Source organism: Electrona antarctica, assembly GCF_951216825.1.
Source record: "Electrona antarctica genome assembly, chromosome: 1".
NCBI classification, from domain to species: domain Eukaryota; kingdom Metazoa; phylum Chordata; class Actinopteri; order Myctophiformes; family Myctophidae; genus Electrona; species Electrona antarctica.
In genome coordinates, this window is record NC_136806.1 from 62,180,433 (window position 1) to 62,200,286 (window position 19,854).

The window sequence follows — 19,854 nt, forward strand, 5'->3', positions numbered from 1 at the left end:
GCGGACAGGAGACAGTGTCTGTAGTGTCATCCAGGCGGATGCAAGGTTCCGCTAGGCGCGGGGTAACATCCATGTGAGGGAGAGAGAGGCAGGAGGCAGTGTCTGTAATGTCATTCAGGTGGGTGTAAGGCTTCCCCGAGCACGACCATACGCTCCCGGGGGAAACACAACAATGTCAAAACATGTCATTGCTGGCAGGTCAAAGTGTTATTGACCACATCATGCACCCAAAACGACATGGTTTCTCCTAAGTCATTTTACACTGAGCTCTCTACTCCTATTGATAAAGTTGTACTGGTCTAACCAGGGTGATAGAGAAGAGAAAAGTGGAACAAGGGCCAGAGTAGAAGAGAGGAAATAATACTTTCGTTTGTTAAAATAAAATTCAAACGATAACAGACTATAAGGAGCAAATGGCTCAACGTCTAGTGGGAATAATTATTTTGTCTGGTAAAAACAAACAAACGAAAAAACTAAGGAGCAATGGCTCACACTCTAATGGTAGAAAACAAAACAGTAACTACATTTTGTGACCACAGGTGGTTTAGCAGGCTAGTGCACCTACAGGTTTGAATTCATTCCGCTAGCGAGGTTGATGTTTGATCATGTCTCACACCGAGTCAGGAAACGGAACAAAAGGTCAACCCTCTATCTTAGGACGCATTATTCTGCACAGGCACTTTGAGGTCGTTTTTATAATAATAAAACAAGAAAATGTAAACAAAAATTACTAATGGTGTGTGTGTTACACATACCAAGTGATCATCCCGTTTCGGTAGGGGAGGAGGTTTCTTACTGTTTCACGGGAAACAGGGTCCTATGTTGCTTAAACTATTTAGGCGAGAAACTCAATAGGCTAGGCACAACACAGCTAAGAGTTCTACAATGTAGAGCAGCCAGCAAGGTGCCGGTGAGTTCTCTCGCCTTGGTTTTGGTCTCAGAGTCTGTCAGTTCGGTGATTGTCTGGGGCGTGTGTAATTTGATTTGGTTTCGGTGTACCCATTTTGTCACTGGCTTGCCTTGGCCTTTCCATTTGGGGAGGGACCTATTGTTCATCCCCTCTTGGTGAGCAAAAGTGGAACACCGAACCAAACCCCTTACTTGGAGCTGGTCCTGCGAGGGCCTTTTGCCATAGTGGGCTTTCTTGACCTCCATGCTCTTTGCCAAGTTCTTCTGAGAAGATCTGGCAAATGGTCCAATCCAATCTATCTGCAGATCTGCCCATGGGAACATAATTCCCCTCTCTTGTAAGGGTGTTCTCGGGGTTGGACTTGAAGGTTGGAACTGACAGCACGTCAAACAACCTTTCACATAATGAACCACGTCTTGGTACATTTTGGGCCAATAGGCCATCTGGCACAACTCATCGCAGGTTGCCTCGACACCTCGGTGTACAGCAGTTGGGGAGTTGTGGCCGAAGCTTAATAGTACCCCCCTGTGGTGCTGGGGTATAACTAGACGCGGAGAAGTATATGAATCAACAGCATACACCAACAGACCATTGCTCAGTGACATGTAGTCGCTTGACAATAGTAGTTGTGTTAAATACTCTGTTGAGTCCCTGTCTGTGTCAGGGATAGGTGTTGGTGTGTCCCCAGCAAGGAGCGCCATCATGTGGGCTAGGGCTGGGTCAGCCGCCTGTAATGACACTAGATCAAAGTCTCTTTTCACAGGGGCCGTCGTCCCATCAGGGGACCGTTGGTCCCGCTGCAGTAACGCAGGGATTTTGCCAATGACCGGAATGGTCAGGCTGGAATCATAGAAGTCAGTGCTTATCAACAAACCCAAGTCTGTTCCTTCGCACAAAGTGACGTCGGTATCCAGCCTGTCTGTAGACCTTCCTTCCACATCCAAAATGGGTGTGCCTTGGAAAGTCAGACTTTGCCGTAACTGGGCATCTCTCCCCCCTAAAGGAGGAGTCCCCGGTGGGGAATTAGTGCCCTGTAAGCAAGTTATTTCCAGCTGTGCCTCCACGAGGTCACTGTTGGTCTGTTGAAACTGGGTAAACTGCGCCTTGAGGTCGGCGATCTCTTGTTTAGCCCTATTCAACTTACTATCTGTGGTGGCTAGCTTGGTGACAATATCAGTCAAGCGAGCCTGTGTCTCTCGTAACTCAAGTTCATCAGTCAAGTCTTTTATCTGCTGCCGAGACCTGGCAATTGCCTCCACGTTAGCTTTGACTGCTAAGCAATCAAGCTCATGTAACCGGACTAAGTTTGCCAATACATGCCCAGTTAATTTCTCGCGTTCTGCCTCAGTGTAAAGTCTTGATTCAGCATGAGCACTAGCTAAAGTTTGGAGATTTGAAAGGACTGTGTCTGCATCTATTTGACCGACGTTAGGAATGTCAGAGTCTGTCAGACTAAGCATCTTTCTTATAGCTACGCAACAATCCATGTTCCCTGTTCGTGTAGCTGGCTCACAGCACAGTATGCTTCTAAGCCGCAACAATTCTGTCAACAGACAGCGGTAGGAAACAATGCAACAACCACGCTCCCTCGCTGCCTCTCAGGTAAAAACAGCACTGTGGTCCTCAATTTGGTTTGAGGACAATTGTGCACAAGTGAAAAGGCTATATCGTTTGTGTTATTATTCCTGCCCCTAACCCCCCTTTTTATTAACACCCTTAGTTCCTTTTGCAAGGAAGGAAGGGAGTGAATAAAAATTAAAAAGGGAATAAACACAACAAAAAAAAAATTGAATTAAAAATTTCAAACTGTAAATGTCCAAAATTAAAATAATTAATTAAACCCAATCAGTCAATTGCCTGATCAACCAAACCTCAAAGGTTTAATCAACCACACATCCAACCAAACGGAAATAACCAATTAACCCAGCAAGCTAATTGCCTGGTCGATCAAAACCTCAAAAGGTTGTTAGATCCACCACTCATTTAGCCAGAAGGTTATTTCGAGCCTTAAATTTTAAATGCCACCAAGGAATGACTGAATCTCTTGAAATTCACACTCCTAATGACAAAATGGTATTAATTAAGTAAACTCAACAATTCAATTGCCTGGTCAATTAAAACATCAACCACACACTTAAACAGAGTTTATTTTAAAAATCCCAGCGTCCAACGAGAGATCGGAATGAATCATTAGAATAATTAAATCAATCCCCATCTCAAAATTGGAACCGTAATCTTCAAAACAAACCCATTTGAGCATAACGGGCCAATGAATCGACTGAAATCCTGAAAGATTTTAAAACGATCAGTCAACCAAAGTCCACCTTAAAAATTTAAAGTCAAATGATAATGCCTGAAATAAGCTAGGGCAGGGGTGTGATTAAAACGAATAACAAAAGACCTGTATCCCTTAAACAAAACAAGCTTGATTTTGCACAGAACAAAGGCTATGCAAATTCAAAGAATGCTCCAATTTTGTCCAAGGCCCAGGCCGTAAATAGCAGCAACGTTTCACTTTATGTACCACAAAATCAATTATCCACAACCGAATTTGCCTGAAATGAGCGTGAAAGAGGGTTTACGTGAGCACGCTATATGTTTACAAACACAAGCAAACAACGCAAAATGTCCCCACAGCAGTGAGGCAATTAATGAGCTACCAGTATATGCGAACTTAATGAGTGTACTCTGACACGCAAAATAAGTCCCCACCAAGTGCAAAGATTAAGAGGTGTTAATCTTCGTCAAGTAGCAAAACACGACCATGCATGTAACCGAGAGGAACGCAACGATCAATAAAACGCGTGTGATACAACCGGCGGCCACAAGATGGGGCGATTGCCTACTTTGTATCACACGTTGCCAACAATGGGCAGGCTGGTCGGACGCAGAGCGTCACGCACCCAGCGGTCGGACCTCACGGGGCGGGGCGCCGACGGGGAACACACAAGATGGCGATTATGCAATCCGAGCGTGAGCAGCTTCCCTTAAACACAGTGGGAGCGCGTCACGTCCCAATTTACAAAATGGCGCTCTTGCAAGTGGCCAGAGCAGACGTGTATTTCGCAGGCAGTGAACAACACTGTATTTGCGATCACGTCAATTAGCCACTGTATAGATCCTTGTTTACGCTCCTGATCTAAACTCTTAACCTCAAAAAAGCAGCACACTTATGGCGACATTTAAGTCTAAATTCATACTAAACCAATGGCCTTTCTGTAATGCCGTGAGCCGTTTTATAGTATAGAGAGAATTCTCAGGTTCCCCTGGACAATAGCGCGAATTACACGCTATACGAACTTAATCGCTTAGTCCAGTGGCAAACATTCGTTGCTGAGATGACCCACAAATAGCTTACATTCGGGGACAGTGCAACTGGGCGTTAGGAAACAGAATCACTTAAACGATAGCCCACTTTTATTAATTACGCTCCAATAAATAGTAATCCCGTGTCTGCAGAAACGTGGGACCTAATGTTGGAGGGAATTTGAACGTAATGTTCTAGGTTCCAGCCACGGTCACAGCGTGAGACGCGGATCAAACCATTTACTCTAAAAACAACTCTAAAAAACAACAACCTCGATTCCAATTACATGTACATTAATTTCTCTCACATCGAAGGGTCTTATATAACACAGTAAACCAGTTCCGTTAACGGGACACCATTATGTAATATGCACAGGGGTACCATCATGTCAATATGCACACGGGTACCATTATGTAGGGATTATTAGGCAAGATTATGATGTCAATTAGCCAGAAATCAAATGCAACCCCGACTCGCCAGCGAATCGAATACACATTTAATTCCTATCTACTTGCATCTCATTAACGTCCAATTGAAGACGTGAGTCACTTAGCCTGTCAATATACACATAGTTTCCACTCGGAATGAAGCGCTTTGAAACTATGTACATACTGTGTATCTTATCATAAAAACGTCTATCTGAAGACGTGAGTTACGAATACCTGGTATGAATAAATACTGTGTTACAGTTCCCCCAATATAAAACAAATCAAATACACACAGACGGGATCAAAGAATAGTCCAGAGATTTGTTTAGATTGTACTAGCAAATGGTATATTTATTATATCGAAATACTGTTACAAAATGCTTGCATCTGGTTGTGTGCAATCATTCATTCAAAAATAATACCACATAGCAAATGAACGAGCGCGTCAACAGGTATTTAGTGGAGACATGAGCTTCAGCTAAATAAACTGTTGTGCATTGAAAATATATATTTTGCCAGGCCGGTGTGGAGTCCTACCTTTGATAACTCGCGCGGTGAAGCGGAGTTAGTCAATGGTAGTACACAATTAAATTCGATCTGGTCAAAATGATATTACAATTATAGCTTCGTTCTGTTTAAAACACAATGCAAAGATAGTTTCAGGAAGAAGAAAGAGGAAAGAGGAAAGAGGTTCTCCTAGCGAGGAGATGCTCTAGGTTGGCGTCACTTTTAAGATTTAAATGACAAAACTAAGTAAAAGGGTAGCTAATCCTATCATTAGTTTATCATGTCGTTCTGGGAGCTCGACTGTCAAACACATCTTTGACCAACCTTTTCGATGATGGAACCTCAGCGGCGCTCGGAAACTGGATACCAGGGTTAAGTTGACAAAATTAGTTTCCAGCCTGCACGCGAGTGTAACTTTCCTCGTACTTGTTTAGTTAAAGTATAAAGTATAAAAAGTCGATCAAATCGTTTCATATGGAAACCCACAAGTGGTAAACGGGACCGCTCTAAGTCCTGTGGAGTTTCGCGGAGGTGCAGCCCCCCGGCTGCCGGTAAAAGAACGCACCGCTGATGTGGTTCAGCCAGCGTCTCCACCAAAATGAGCAACGTGTCTTGGGGTGACACACGTTATATTGGAAAAGGGTCTCAAACTAAATTAGGCGTTTTCCTTTGTCTAACTTCAAATCCAGTTCTAACCAGTTTTCGTTGGAGTCAACAGAATTGTTTATACAGCCTTTACGGCCCACAGGAAGAGGGGAAAGACGCTGTCCTGTGCACCTGTCACTCTCTCTCCTTATCGCTGGCCTAATCGCTAAGGAATCTTCTCTTTCAGATGTGTGCGCACACACACACACACCCACACACACACACACACACACACACACACGTGCGCACCAACGCACACACATTTCCTCTCATTTGACGGACATGTTCACTCTGGTCTCAACGCAGTGGTTAGAACATAGGTAGAACAAAGAGGAGAAACAGTAATAATAACATTTGAGGACAGGTGTCCTACACATTCATTTATAGCGTTGCGTGGGTGTTTAAGGCAGTGTGTATGCGTGTTGTAATCCAATTCCACGCAGGTCTGTTTGCGTGTTGATTTGTGAGTCTGTTTCTTGGTTGAACGGTTTCTTGCGTGCCAGCCGATCTGCTTAAGCACTTAAGAAGGCAAAAGGGGTCGCTGGGAGGTTGAGGCGTCCTGGTTGCTTAGTCAGTGTAAACATCAAACTGGTGTGTGTGTGGTGAACCAGTGATTTAGTGCCAAGAGGGATGTCACCCTCCCCCTGTTGGTTTTGGTCCTCTAAATTATACTCACTCAAGAGGAACCGGTTTGGGGGGGGGGTGTTGCATTGGTTCAACTTGCATAATTGTCAATTACAAACCCTCCCAATGTCAGGCTACAGTTGTACTGCCCTCTTGGCCAGGTACATGCCTTTAAAGATATTCTGTATTGTAACACATCTACCTCGTTAAATAAAAGCAGCCTATACTAAGATAAACAAATACAAAGTGTGCGTAGGTGTAGGGTAATACGTTACTGAGGAAGCACAACTATGATAAGCACCATTAGACCATTATAGGCAATATATTATGAACTACACACATTTGCTCCAAAAAAAAATATGGCTGAATTATGGTGTATCAAATGCAGTATATGGCATGCAGCATATACAGTACACACAGAGACACACAGACAGCAGTGAAAACATCTCCGTTCCCGGAAAGTTCAGACTTCAGGGAAAATGGCTGCCACTGCGTGGTACCATTCTGGAAGGAGGATTCTATGGTTTCATCACTAGTACGGAGATAGCTTTTTCTACACAGTCCCAAAGTGGGGGTACTTGAGGGAGTTCCAGGGAGTACCTAGCTCAATTAGAGATAGTTAGGAACCAATTGGACCTTTATGGGTCTGTAACTCTGAGAGTGTACAAAAAACCAAATTGTACACTCTCAGAGTTAAATTAACAGTGGTTTTACAATATAAATTGGGGTACCAGAAATAGAAATGCCATTACATCGGGGTTCCGTAGCATAAGGAATGTGAAACTGGGGGGTCCATGAAATGAATATGTTTCGGAATCACTGCTAGAGCCGTACAAATCCTCCCTTATCGGGGCCACTGGCATATGTTTTCAAATGGGGGGTCCGTGGCCTAATAAATGTTCATTTGGGGGTCCTTGACACAAAATAGTTTGGGAACCACTGGGTTACTGTACACGTCCTGCATGTGTAGGAACCCTTCTTGGAGCTGTCGGCATGCTGTGTCTCAGTCAGCAGTGGTGGAAAGTAACTAAGTACTTTTACTTAAGTACTGTACTTAAGTACAATTTTGAGGTATTTGTACTTTACTTGAGTGTTTCCAATTTCCAATAGTTTTACTTCTACTCCACTACATCTCGGAGCCAACATTTGTACTTTTACTTCACTACAATTATTTGAAAACTTTAGTTACTTTGGCGATTTAAACTTTGATTTAAAAACATACATTAACCACTTCAACCCTATACATTTCGGCCATTTGAAAATAGCTTGTAGATCGGCTATTTTCAATAGAATTTCTACACATTTTGAACTTGTGAAATGGGACATTCTGCAACATGAGTACTTTTAGTACTTTAAGTGCATTTTGATGTCGATACTTTTGTACTTTTACTCAAGTACATTTACAATTCCGTACTTTTACTTGTAACGAAGTAGTTCTACATTGCAGTATTGGTACTTTTACTTAAGTAAAACAATGGAGTACTTTTTCCACCACTGTCAGTCAGTCATAAAGCCTCTCTGTCCGTCTTCTCCCCTGCTGCTACAGACTGTGTGGTCCCACTATACTGTAGCTCCATCCCTAGCCATGCTGGACGTTCATCCTGCTGCCTGACTGACCCTCATCATCATGCATCACATGTTCACACTGAAAAGAGCACAGTGTTTATGTTTGGGAAGACACGCGTCCCCTCAGTGGGTGGAGGATGAGAGTGGGCGGGGCGGAACTCATGGCAGATCCTTATTTAGATTGATACAGACTCTTCCAGCCAATCACAGCTATAGCTGTGGAGTGGACAGGAATGCACTGAAAACATTGTTTACCAGTAGAGAGATAAAAGGTGCTGGCTTCACGACTTAACGTGTAATAGGATTATACAACATAATGCTTAAGGTACATACAGAATAGATCAATCCTCAACTCTAGACATCCCACCTCTCCCGGAAGTAGCTCATTTACAGACATAATTCATCCTTCACGATTGGCTCAAACAACACACCAATCCACCATTAAAGAAACAAACAATAGGCTAAGGCCTGGGCTATACCTATGGATCTTTTGCAAAACGGATATCTTCGACCTCTGTTTAAAAGAAATCCCTGCCCATACGACAAAGATATCTGTGTCCACACACAAAGGTTTCAATTGTAGGATATAGGCCTATTTGATTTTATATTTACACTTATGAGGTGCCAAATACATAGGCCTATCACATTTTTAATGAAGGAATAATTACCGCATTTTAAAAGCCACCTAAATTGTGGAAGTGGAACATGTTTCTTGCATTGTCTGTCAGGCGTGTCAGCATGTCACACTATGTGCGTAAATCTCCAAATCCCGACACTTGATCTTCTCTGTCCATATAATTTAAAAATATGATTCTGAATCTGATTCATAGACCCATAGACACTTTATCATTGCTCTGGCAAGTGGCAAGTCCAGTTGTGGCTATTTTTATTTTATTTTTTTTATAATTTTTATCCCACGATTTTGTAACCCATTTTCACCCCTGTGTCAATCATCTAATGTGATCCTGGGCTCTACACACCCTCCGCCAACCTAGTCCCCATATATGGGGGACATGGGGAGAGCAACGGACTTGAACTCATGCTTCCTTCATGCCTGAGTGTCCAAGTTGCTCCTTTACACCTGACAGGGGGGAGTTTCCCTGGTTGGACGTAGCGCGTGGAAGGAACACGTTATTCCAACCAGTTCCTTTCCCCTCCATCAGGCGCCCCAGCTGGCCAGGGGGAGGCAGTTTAGAGACCAGGATTACTGCATGTTTTTTGTGAGGGTACCTACCCTAGGGGACACGGGGAGAACATGCAAACTCCACACAGAAAGGCCCTTTCACCAACCCCGCCTCGGGTATGGGCACTGATGACGCGGAGGAGGAAACACGCCGCCAGCACCCACAGCGCCCCGAGCGGGAATCGAACCCAGGACCTTCTAGCTGTGAGGCTACAGCACTACCTACTGTGCCACCGTTCCCCGTGTAGAGTGGCTATTTTCGAGGTGTATAAATAAATGTCACGTTATAATGTAGGCTAATACAGGACATATTCGGGAACAGCGTTCACACACACATAATATGTGTCGGCAGGCACAGTGACAACGGAATGCAGTCAAGGGTGCACCCTTTATTACCTAAACAGGAGAGAGCCATGTGCACGGCACGCTTTGCGACTGGACATAACCCACTGTATATGCCTACTTTCTGCTCACCAGAAGATTGCATTCACCTCTCTCTCTCTCTCTCTCTCTCTCTCTCTCTCTCTCTCTCTCTCTCTCTCTCTCTCTCTCTCTCTCTCTCTCTCTCTCTCTGTCTCTCTCTCTCCCCGCTCCATGACCATGACATGGAGAGCAAAATACGGCATGTCTACAGTCTATCCTTTGACAAAACATTATAATGTCTTATCATAGCCCTGAAACAATACGACCCGTCGTAGGGGGATATCACAAATTTAGGCCAGGAAATGCATGATTCTCACATCCATGTGGCGTGCGCTGGTGTAGCTGTCAGACTAACTTCATGCACGAGAATGTAGTTGCACATGGCTATGCACACGCCACACCGTTATCCACAGTTTTCTCTGTAGGTCCGCAATGAACCTATTATTCAAGCTTCGCCCTCCGCACCAATACAAATAGCCCTACATTCTACAAACATCTGGTGGCCACCGTGGACTGGACTATAGTAGGCTGATGTTATTTAGTATTGGATGCAGCATACAGAGCCTTGCTCGCTGAAGTGGTGCAGTTGATGCAACAACGATAAGTTATTAACACAGTGATATAAAAACATAAACAATCGGATAGATATCCGTATAGTTTCCAGGCGCAAGCTGCATTTCTCACCTATTATATTATGGTAAAAATGATATGCGCTAATGAGCGGTGACGTCATCGTTTCTCTAAAGCTCCGTTTCGCATGACTACACAGATCCACTGATATTTTTTCCAAAAACCTCCGGATATTTTTTCCAAAAAACTCCGTTTGAGTGGCCGAAAATGTCGTTTACGTGTGGCTGAACGGACCCAAAAAATTGCGTTTTGCAAAAGACCCATGTAGGTCCTAGCCCAGGCCTGAGCCATGCAGTAATTTACCAGTCTGTGTTTAGCAAACGCTGCTAAATACTGCTTGCCCCAACATTAAAAATGAGTGCTGTGATTTTTCCCCTCCATGGTTTTTCATGAGTTAATGAGGTGACAGTACTTGTCTTCATTAGACCCCTTTGTGTGGTTGCTATGTGCAATAATGTCTTCCCTTTGGTAGGGTTTCTTAATTCCTGGAGGCTGAAAACCTTGACAGTCAAACGTGCCAATGAAAAAAACAGTGATATAGTGACATCACAATATCATCCCCCTCCCCCTGACCCCTCCCCCTTTATCATATCAACAGCTGTGGGTGCAGCTTCGGTCCAGGTGCATCACCACCCATCACCGCAAACCAGGCATATACTTAATGAACTGGTGGGCGTGTCCCACATAAAAGCGTCATTTTAACAAATACTGTACACCGTTTTGAAAAAGAATTCCCTCCTTATATAATAATACCGGATGATCATGTTTTAGGGTGGAAGAAAATCACGGCACTCCATCTTTAGGAATGGGAGAGAAAGGTGCTGGCTGTAAAATTGTGAAACATGATATGAAAAAGGATGAGGTGTTCTTAGGGTTCTTAATACGACTCATGCTGGCGGGGGGAGTAGAGTAGATGCTCCTTTAAATCAGATAATTCAGCATGGGATGTCTGGAACTCTTATACAGGCTAGAGTGTTAGGAAATCTCTCACTTAACAAACAATGTTTAGCCCGTTAGCAGAGCCCCAACATTGATTAACAATCGACGTAAATAACCTGCTTTTCCATGCTGCTAAATATCCACTTTATTTCCAATTCCAGGACTCATGATTGAATTTTGGTGCAGCCATATATTAACCATATTTAGTAGGCTACTACATCTGAATTAGAATATACACTTTTTATAGCATTCATCTATGTCTCTCTCCATGGCAAAGTGGAAACTGAATAAAAACAATTCAGACGGCCAGAGACTATGTTTTTGCTCTTGTCCGTCCGTGTGTGTGTGTGTGTGTGTGTGTGTGTGTGTGTGTGTGTGTGTGTGTGTGTGTGTGTGTGTGTGTGTGTGTGTGTGTGTGTGTGTGTGTGTGTGTGTGTGTGTGTGTGTGTGTGTGTGTGTGCGCGCGCGCGTGTGCGTGCATGCATGTGTTCGCGTGCAAGTATTGTGAAACTTCTCCATATAAGCCAAAGAAGAACCTCCAAATGTTTCTGATTGGCTTCATGGTAGTGCAACCCCCTTTTTTGGACCATAACTCTTGAAACACATAGGCCGTACAGTCAAAATCCTTTCTCCCCTGGATTCTTTGGATCATGGCACAGCTCCCCACATAGGTCCCGGCTATTTGTGGCAGACTAGACTTTACGCCATCTTGCCTTTTCTTCAAAACAAACTTTTCACTACAACTTTGGTCTAAAACTCACACATGATCTCTGAAGCAAAGTGATCAGATATACCATTATTGTGTGTGTGTGTGTGTGTGTGTGTGTGTGTGTGTGTGTGTGTGTGTGTGTGTGTGTGTGTGTGTGTGTGTGTGTGTGTGTGTGTGTGTGTGTGTGTGTGTGTGTGTGGGTGGGGGGGGGGGGGGTGAAATGTGGGCAGAGAATGTGTCAACAACGTTCACACACATGGTATTTCTTTCTATATTTCTTTCCAGGGAGCTTTTTGTTTTATGTTAGATGTTATAGAGTGGACTTTTTTTTGGAGAGAAACAGGGGGGGGGGGGGGTTAACCCATTTTGGGCGGGAACCCCTTTTGGTGTTAGCATTATGTTATGCTTTAGCTATTGAAAAATAGCAGATCTACAAGCTCATAGTGCGCCACCGAGTGGCGTGCTACGAGCTTGTAGGTCTGCTATTTTTGAAAAATCGAAGAACGACATTTTTAGAATCTGATCTCAGGTCAAAATGGGTTAAGCCCAGATTCCTGCCCAGTGCCCACACACATTTCTGTGTTGTCACTGCTGTTGTATCTTACTAGAATTTCGCCCCCTTGGGCGGCTCATCCTAGGGTTACATTCATGTCTCAGCTGTGTCACATGTAACGTATGGCTACACATCGCGTAGACACACGCACACGCTGGGTAAATAGTATGTGTACTGCGCGCACGCACGCGCGCACCACACACACACTCACTCGCAACACCCCCCCCCCCCCCCCCCCCCCGCACACACACACACACACACACACAACAGAATCCATGCGCATCGGTGCGTCGCAGTTGTCATGTTTCCATGAATTAAACGGGTCGCGGCAATTGCCGTGTTTACATTAATGAAACTGGTGGTGCAATTGTCGTGTTTGCATGAATTAAACGGTGTATGTATGTAATCGCGCCGCTGTCCAATCCAAGTTGACTCTTGGTGACATGCCTCTGTGGCGATTTAAAATCGATCTTTGTCTGTTTTGGTGATATGAGGCAGCCTAGCTCATGGACTTGGGCTGTGGACAATGCTTTCTGTCCGCCACATAATTAGCATTTTCACCTCGATGTTTTCTGGGGGGGGGGGGGGGGGGGGGGGAGAGAGGGCAGCCCCTATCACTGTGCCCGGGGAGGTGGCCACGGGTCCCGCGGGATCCGTTAGCATGCAACGGTGTGCAAGGCTAACGCACGGCTAACGTCAGGCACTGTGCTGCGGCGCCCACTAGCTAATGCTAGCTAGCGCAGGAGGGTCCCTCCTGGAGGGATGCAGCAGCAGCAGCAGCAATAATAATAAAGGAAGTACGGGGAATCACACACAGCGGGGACACTCCATGGCATGTTAAAGACATTTCCTTTACCTGCAAGTACTCAAATATGCTTGTATTTCCAACCCACAAAGCATCCGATCTCGCTGTCATCCGCATTTTGCCATTGTAGCGTGTGGTAATAATGTTCGTTCAACCGGCCTTTTCTGTGTATGCGTTACAAGGGGTTTGTGTGTCTGTGTTTACATATGAGTACATACGAGTAAGACCCCGCCCTACTCTGTCAGACTGTCTCTGATTGGCTTACCCCTGAAATCTGGCCCTACGTTAGCCAATCAATGACCTCTTCTGCGACATGCTTTGTTTCATGTTAGGGTGTGTAGCCATGTGGGCTCAGAGGCTAGTATGAGAGCACAAATGAAACTGTCAACACAGTACAACACAGAGAGCGGCAGCAGTCAGCACAGAGCCTGTATGACAGACTCACGGCGCTGTATGGGGAAACTTTTCACTTGGATCATACGTTGACATAATAACGCTATAACGCGGGTAACGCTCGGACAATAACTATAAGGCCGTTATGGAATAGGGAAATGTAAAGCGTTAGGTTACAAGTTGCTGCAAAAAGTAGCGCCGTTAGGTAACGTAACGTGATGTAAGGGCGTTAGTTACAACACTGCTTAAGACATGCATAATACTGCCCTCAGGGCGGACACTCTAACCACAAGGCCACTGAGCTGGTACACTTTACCACATACAGTACCTATATGTCAGCCTATATGGTATGAATGATTGGTTTGCAATCAGTGGCTGATTCTTGCTCTGAAATATGTTTTTCCTTCTTTGTTCAAACTGCACATGACATTGCCTGATATATCAGCTGAAACCAATGACGGTGATTGGAACATGCTGGCCATGTTCCAGTGTACAGTTGGAGGCCATCGATATTGTCCTTTTCTTTTTGCTGAGGTTTGCGTGATCTGCGCAAAAAGGACAGTTAACCCATTTTGGGCGGGAACCCCTTTTGGTGTTTTAAACATTATGTTATAATTTAGCTATTGAAAAATAGCAGATCTACAAGCTCATAGCGCGCCACCGAGTGGCGCGCTACGAGCTTGTAGGTCTGCTATTTTTGAAAAAAAGTGAAAATATTTATTTCAGAAAACTGGAGGATTTAGAAGGATTTTTTAAAATGTTGAGGTCAGGCCTAAATGGGTCAAATGATAAGGGACAATATCGGTGGCACCCAACTGTAGGCACCAGGCAGGCATTAGACAATCTTTATCAGACAATCTTTTAAAACTAAATCAGGACATAAAGAAAGATTGTATGCACCACTGTTTGGGTACAAAAAAAACAACAAGAAAAATAAACCCTCTTAGCTTGGGGGTCCAGACTCCACATTTCATTTGACATGTTTGAAACATATAGGCTGGCAAATTGGTGTCTATAGTCGCATTGAATGGCGTTGAGCTCTGTCAAGCACCATATAGCATAGCCATAAGGCTTTCCTCACCCGAGACACAAAACATATTAATGAGATGATATGACCTATATTACACTTGCCATTTATTTTCCAGAAAATTATCAGAAATTCTGGTGGTCTGTGTATATAGTTTCAGCCCAAAAACGCTCTTTTGGAGAGACGAGCATTGAAGGAAACACCATTTCACAGAACAGAAAAATGCCAGCTTGTATTATGTAAAATGCATTGGACAGTAAAGTCATATACTGTACTCACAGGCATATGTCATGGAGAAGCTGTTCCCCATCTTGACCATATCCACCTGCGGCACCAGTTTGGGGACGTCCTGATGATGAGAGAGCGCGAACCGAAAAACCTCATATTCCTGCGAGTCGGTTGGGAATAATCCTCCTGTGGGAGTGAAGCACCAAGTAAACATGTCATTTAACCCATTCTGGGCGGGAATCCCTTTTGGTGTTTTAAACACCACAACCACAACACCAGAGGAAGTGCAACGAACCATGTACAACCCAGATTCGGTACAAACAAGGGACTAAATTATTTTCGCTCCTATGCCACCAAAATGTGGAACGCCCTACCAACAGTCATTAAGACATGTGAATCCCTTGACTCCTTCAAAACCGCTCTCAAAGGGCACCTACGGACGGCTGCAATTCGAAACTGGCCTCAGTAAAATCTGAATCCCCCCCCCCCCCACCGCCCACCCCCTTTTTCCCCTTACTGTGTTTCTTTTCCCTTTTTACCTCCCATATGATGAATTCCTGTTCTGTTCTTTGACTATAGAAGTGTCTATTTGTACGTCTCTAAATGTTTTGATGAATTGAACAAGGTGGACCCTCTTGTAAACAAGTGTAATGCTTAATTGGGTTGTCCACTCACAGTTAACAGTCTTTGTATTGAGTTTGTGCTTGAAATGTACTGTAATTCTGCAAACTGTTAATACATATTTCAATCAATCAATCAATCAAAATATTATGTTATAATTTATAGCTATTGAAAAATAGCAGATCTACAAGCTCATAGCGCGCCACTGAGTGGCGCGCTACGAGCTTGTAGGTCTGCTATTTTTGAAAAATCGTGAAAAATGTGGCACAAATCTTTGAATATATATTCTTTCAGAGCGAATGTTTTTAACTCAAATCTTTGCTTCCGAGGGGTTCCTGGAATAACATATTTTCAGATGGGGATCGGCGGCCAATTACATCAACTTTTTGGGGTCCTTGACATGAAATAGTTTGAGAACCACTGATACAGAAACATGAGGTATTTCAGAAAACTGTCATTTTATTTAGAAGACATACCGTCATACAGTTTACAGTTATTTTATAACAGCAAAGGTTGTTAATATAGGCACAATAAAAATGGAGGACCCTTATGTAAACAAGTATTTGTGCTTCTTCTGGATATATCCTCAGTTTTTGTATTGACCTGTACTTTCGTTTGAAATTTACCCATTCTGCATACTGTGATACAATACAATACAATAGGCCTATAGTATCACAAAACCCCATATTGCAAACAATGGCTAACTAACTAACTAAATAACTAAATAACTAACTAACTAAATAACTAACTAACTAACCAACTGTTTTTGTAGGCTTAAATTACATTTTGGGGGGCCAGAAAGCTCACGTCATGCATGAATCCAGTCACAGGTGTGTTTATCAGAGCACTGAATGAGACCCAACCAATCATAATCAAGGCCAAAAACTATCCGTTTTATAATAGGCGGTTTGACCCCAATTTAATGAAACTGATGGTAACAGGTTTTCATGATATAGCCTACACTCTTTTAGTGCATCACTGAAATGAAACGAGGCACAGTGGCACACGAGTTGAAACGAGAAAAAATTGCAATGTAGACGCAAGCAACAATGCAACAATGGGTGCAAATTCGTGCACCGTTCTTCTTACCTATATTGATGTTACTTGGAAAACTTGAGCTTGAACCTAAGCACATCCCCAGTAAACTGGCGCAGAGGATGGCGAAGCTTCCCTGCATATTTCCTTTTGCATTGACGTGTGGAAAATGAGCCAACATCCAAGCATATATAGCCTACGGTCTTATCCGCGGTGGTTGAAGTTAAATCCGTTCGCCTCCTCCGGGTTACAGGCTATACAGCTGCCTCCACATGGATTCCGTCCTCATTCTCATTTCTCTTCAACGGGGGAGAAGAAGAAGAAGAGAGATCGACGATATAGCCTATATATTTCCTCTTCTCTTTTCCCGTCTCCTCCTGCGCGCTGTTGATGCTGATGCGCTGCTGGCTGCGTGTCATTGGCTGCTTCACGGAGTGGAGAGAGTAGAACGCCAAAGAGCGCACCCACAAGTTATCATGGAGAGACGCACCGTGGAACAGCCCAATTTATACTCCCTGGTAGTAGCCTATAGGCAACGCGGCCACGGCGTAGCCAAAAAGAACCGTTCTACAAGCCAAACGCGTGGCGTCGTATACGTCGTACGTGACACCAATAAAGCCCTCTAAATTAAGGCATTATTCAGCCTATTTCCACGAGCTATAATGTTTGACTTGAACTGACTTTATACGGTAGCCTACGGTAGGTTATACTATAACCTACCGTAGGCTACCGTATAGGAAGGAAGGAAGGCTATAACCGTTATAGCCTACCTTCTCCTTTGGTTTCCTTCTATTTGCAGGGCACGCACTCATGAACATATCTATAGGCTACATTCATTCATTCGTTAATTCATTCATTCATTCATTCATTCATTCATTGTCATGAGTTTGCACTTTGCAGAGCATGGGGTTTCTGTCTTGATAGCCTCTTTTGATTGATTGATTGAAATATTTATTAACAGTTTGCAGAATTACAGTACATTTCAAGCACAAACTCAATACAAAGACTGTATCTCTACTTCGTGATAATTATGAAGCCTTATTATACGCGGCTTGGTTGAATGCTTGATTCTGATTGGTCACTCGCCGGATTCAGCGGTGTGTTATTTCTGACCGCTCCGCATAACAGAACACTGTTTATTTAATCAAAGCCTCGGAGCACCTGCTGCGCCCGGATTGATTTACTGCTGTTTCCAACATGGCAGCCATGTAGCCTAAACACACAATGCAATTTTTGCTCTCAAAAAAAACATTTGAGCAAGACGATGTAGTAGCCTACCTGAAATTGGATTCGGACCTTTGACATGATCTGAAATCTGTAGCCTACCAAAGTCCTGACATCACTCGCTCATCCCCTGGGTCGCAGAAGTTTTTCTCCAGTGGCGTGCACAGACATTTAGAGGGGCAGGTGCTCAAGTTAAAAAAGGGCACCTTGTGCAGCGCGTGGAACCGGCCGGTTGCCTTAATCCATTTTGGGCGGGAACCCCTTTTGGTGTTAGCATTATGTTATGCTTTAGCTATTGAAAAATAGCAGATCTACAAGCTCATAGCGCGCCACCGAGTGGCGCGCTATGAACTTGTAGGTCTGCTATTTTTGAAAAATAAAAAAAATAAAAAATAAAAAGTTTTTTGCCAAAAGGGCAGGGGGTGCTCTAGCACCCCCTAGTGTCTATCTGTGCACGCCACTGTTTTTCTCTATATGGAGAATAACATTGGGTCATCTTAAAATCGTCTCATATAAGAATTGTGGTCCAAAAATAAACAAAGTGTCTCTGCGATATTGTTGGAGAGGTGTCTCTGTATCGTTTACGACAGTCAGTCAGTCATATTTGATACAGTCTGTTTCTAGCGAAAATGTTAATAATTCGGCGGCAGTAACATTTGCGTTTTCTCTCAGTCAGTTGATTCTTCATATCCATGTGAGTGAAACGGCCGGGATGATTTGTTTATTTTTCAAACACAGTTCATATTTGACGCGATATGAAAAAGTGAAATGCAAACCGGGTAGGATATGAAATTACAGACTTTGGCGCTCCTTGCACTTTGGGGGATGCCTCCGTACAAACTAAACTTCTCGGAATGTACAGAAACAAGGCTGTTCATAAGGACATTTCTCACAGAATGGTATAGAGAATGGCTACACATGCACGGTCCTATCTGCAATGTCAGATTGTTGTTGGTTACCACGGTAACCAAAGCAGATATGTGCATATATGTCGACGCAGGGCGGCTTTGGGTTGAGTTGTTGAAAGCAGTCTGAACGCACAGATTAGATCTGGTCACTTAAAGGTCGGGCCAAAAGATTGGATTTGAGAAAAGAAATCGGATTTGAATCGGATTTGACTTGATGTGCAGACTGCAGTCTAAATCGGGCCTAAATGCAGACAGGTCAGAGGTCACATACAAGTCACATGGAAGCAGATTTATTACCAATGTGACATCAGCCACATTCAGAGGTGGTTTAAATGTTTGAATATCGCAATATATCAAATATGGTGATATAGATAGAGGGTATGCACGTGACATCATCATTATATCCGAACGTTATGTGGGAATGCCTACTGAGTGGGCAAAGAACTATACTTTCTAGCTTTGACAGCCCACATCCAAACAGAAATGTCATATATGATAGCATTTAACGCCGTTAAACTCACTTTGCACTCACTTTACCACTTGATTTGCCACTCACTTTATGCATGCGCATACCCTCTATTATCACTATCGAGGGCCTAATATCCCCACAGATATCGTATTGTGTGGTACCCATAACGTAAGTCTTTAGTTAAATTGACCTTAATTTATCACCAGTTATTACTGTCAGAACGTTACTCAAGAGAGTGAATGACTTTTCATTACCCCTTGATGTTGATTCATCAGCACTATATTAATGACACGATGTGACTGTTGCTCATGTGTTTCAGCCTCACACCGATCAGCACAATTCCGTTGCGTCATGTGATATGTACACCTTTTACGCAACGCATCCACTGCTTGTAGTGGCTATGTTGTTAATGTATGTGCAGGTTTGTGCCTCTGCTGTGCTCGTCCTGTACACACATGATGACAGGGAAGAGCTTCCTGGAATCACTCAGTTTACTTGTTTCCTGCAGCTAAAAATAACTGCATCGGATACCATGTTCAGGCAACATATTAGTCACTGTGCTCACTTATATCACATTACCATAATCTGCTATTGACTTGGTTTATAATAAGGACGTCGCTGAATCGCTAGAGCTTCATGCACAATCCCCTGAAGGCCTCTATCTATGACTCCCCTCTTTGATATCAAACATGTGTGTGATGGCTAAGCTGTGCTGGCTAT

At 43.6% G+C, this 19,854-nt stretch overlaps 1 protein-coding gene across 1 annotated transcript in view; it reads right to left on the bottom strand.

The window, feature by feature from the left end:
• Positions 1-16,950, bottom strand: part of LOC306930321 (glutamate receptor 1-like) — a gene marked incomplete at its 3' end in the record, with an annotated part of 123,627 nt that extends 106,677 nt beyond the window's left edge. Inside the window, 2 exon segments of the mRNA XM_079511226.1 lie at positions 14,929-15,063; positions 16,588-16,950. Of these exon segments, the coding sequence (XP_079367352.1) occupies positions 14,929-15,063; positions 16,588-16,714 (262 nt within the window). The 5' untranslated portion in view covers positions 16,715-16,950.
• Between the last annotated feature and the right edge of the window lie 2,904 nt (positions 16,951-19,854).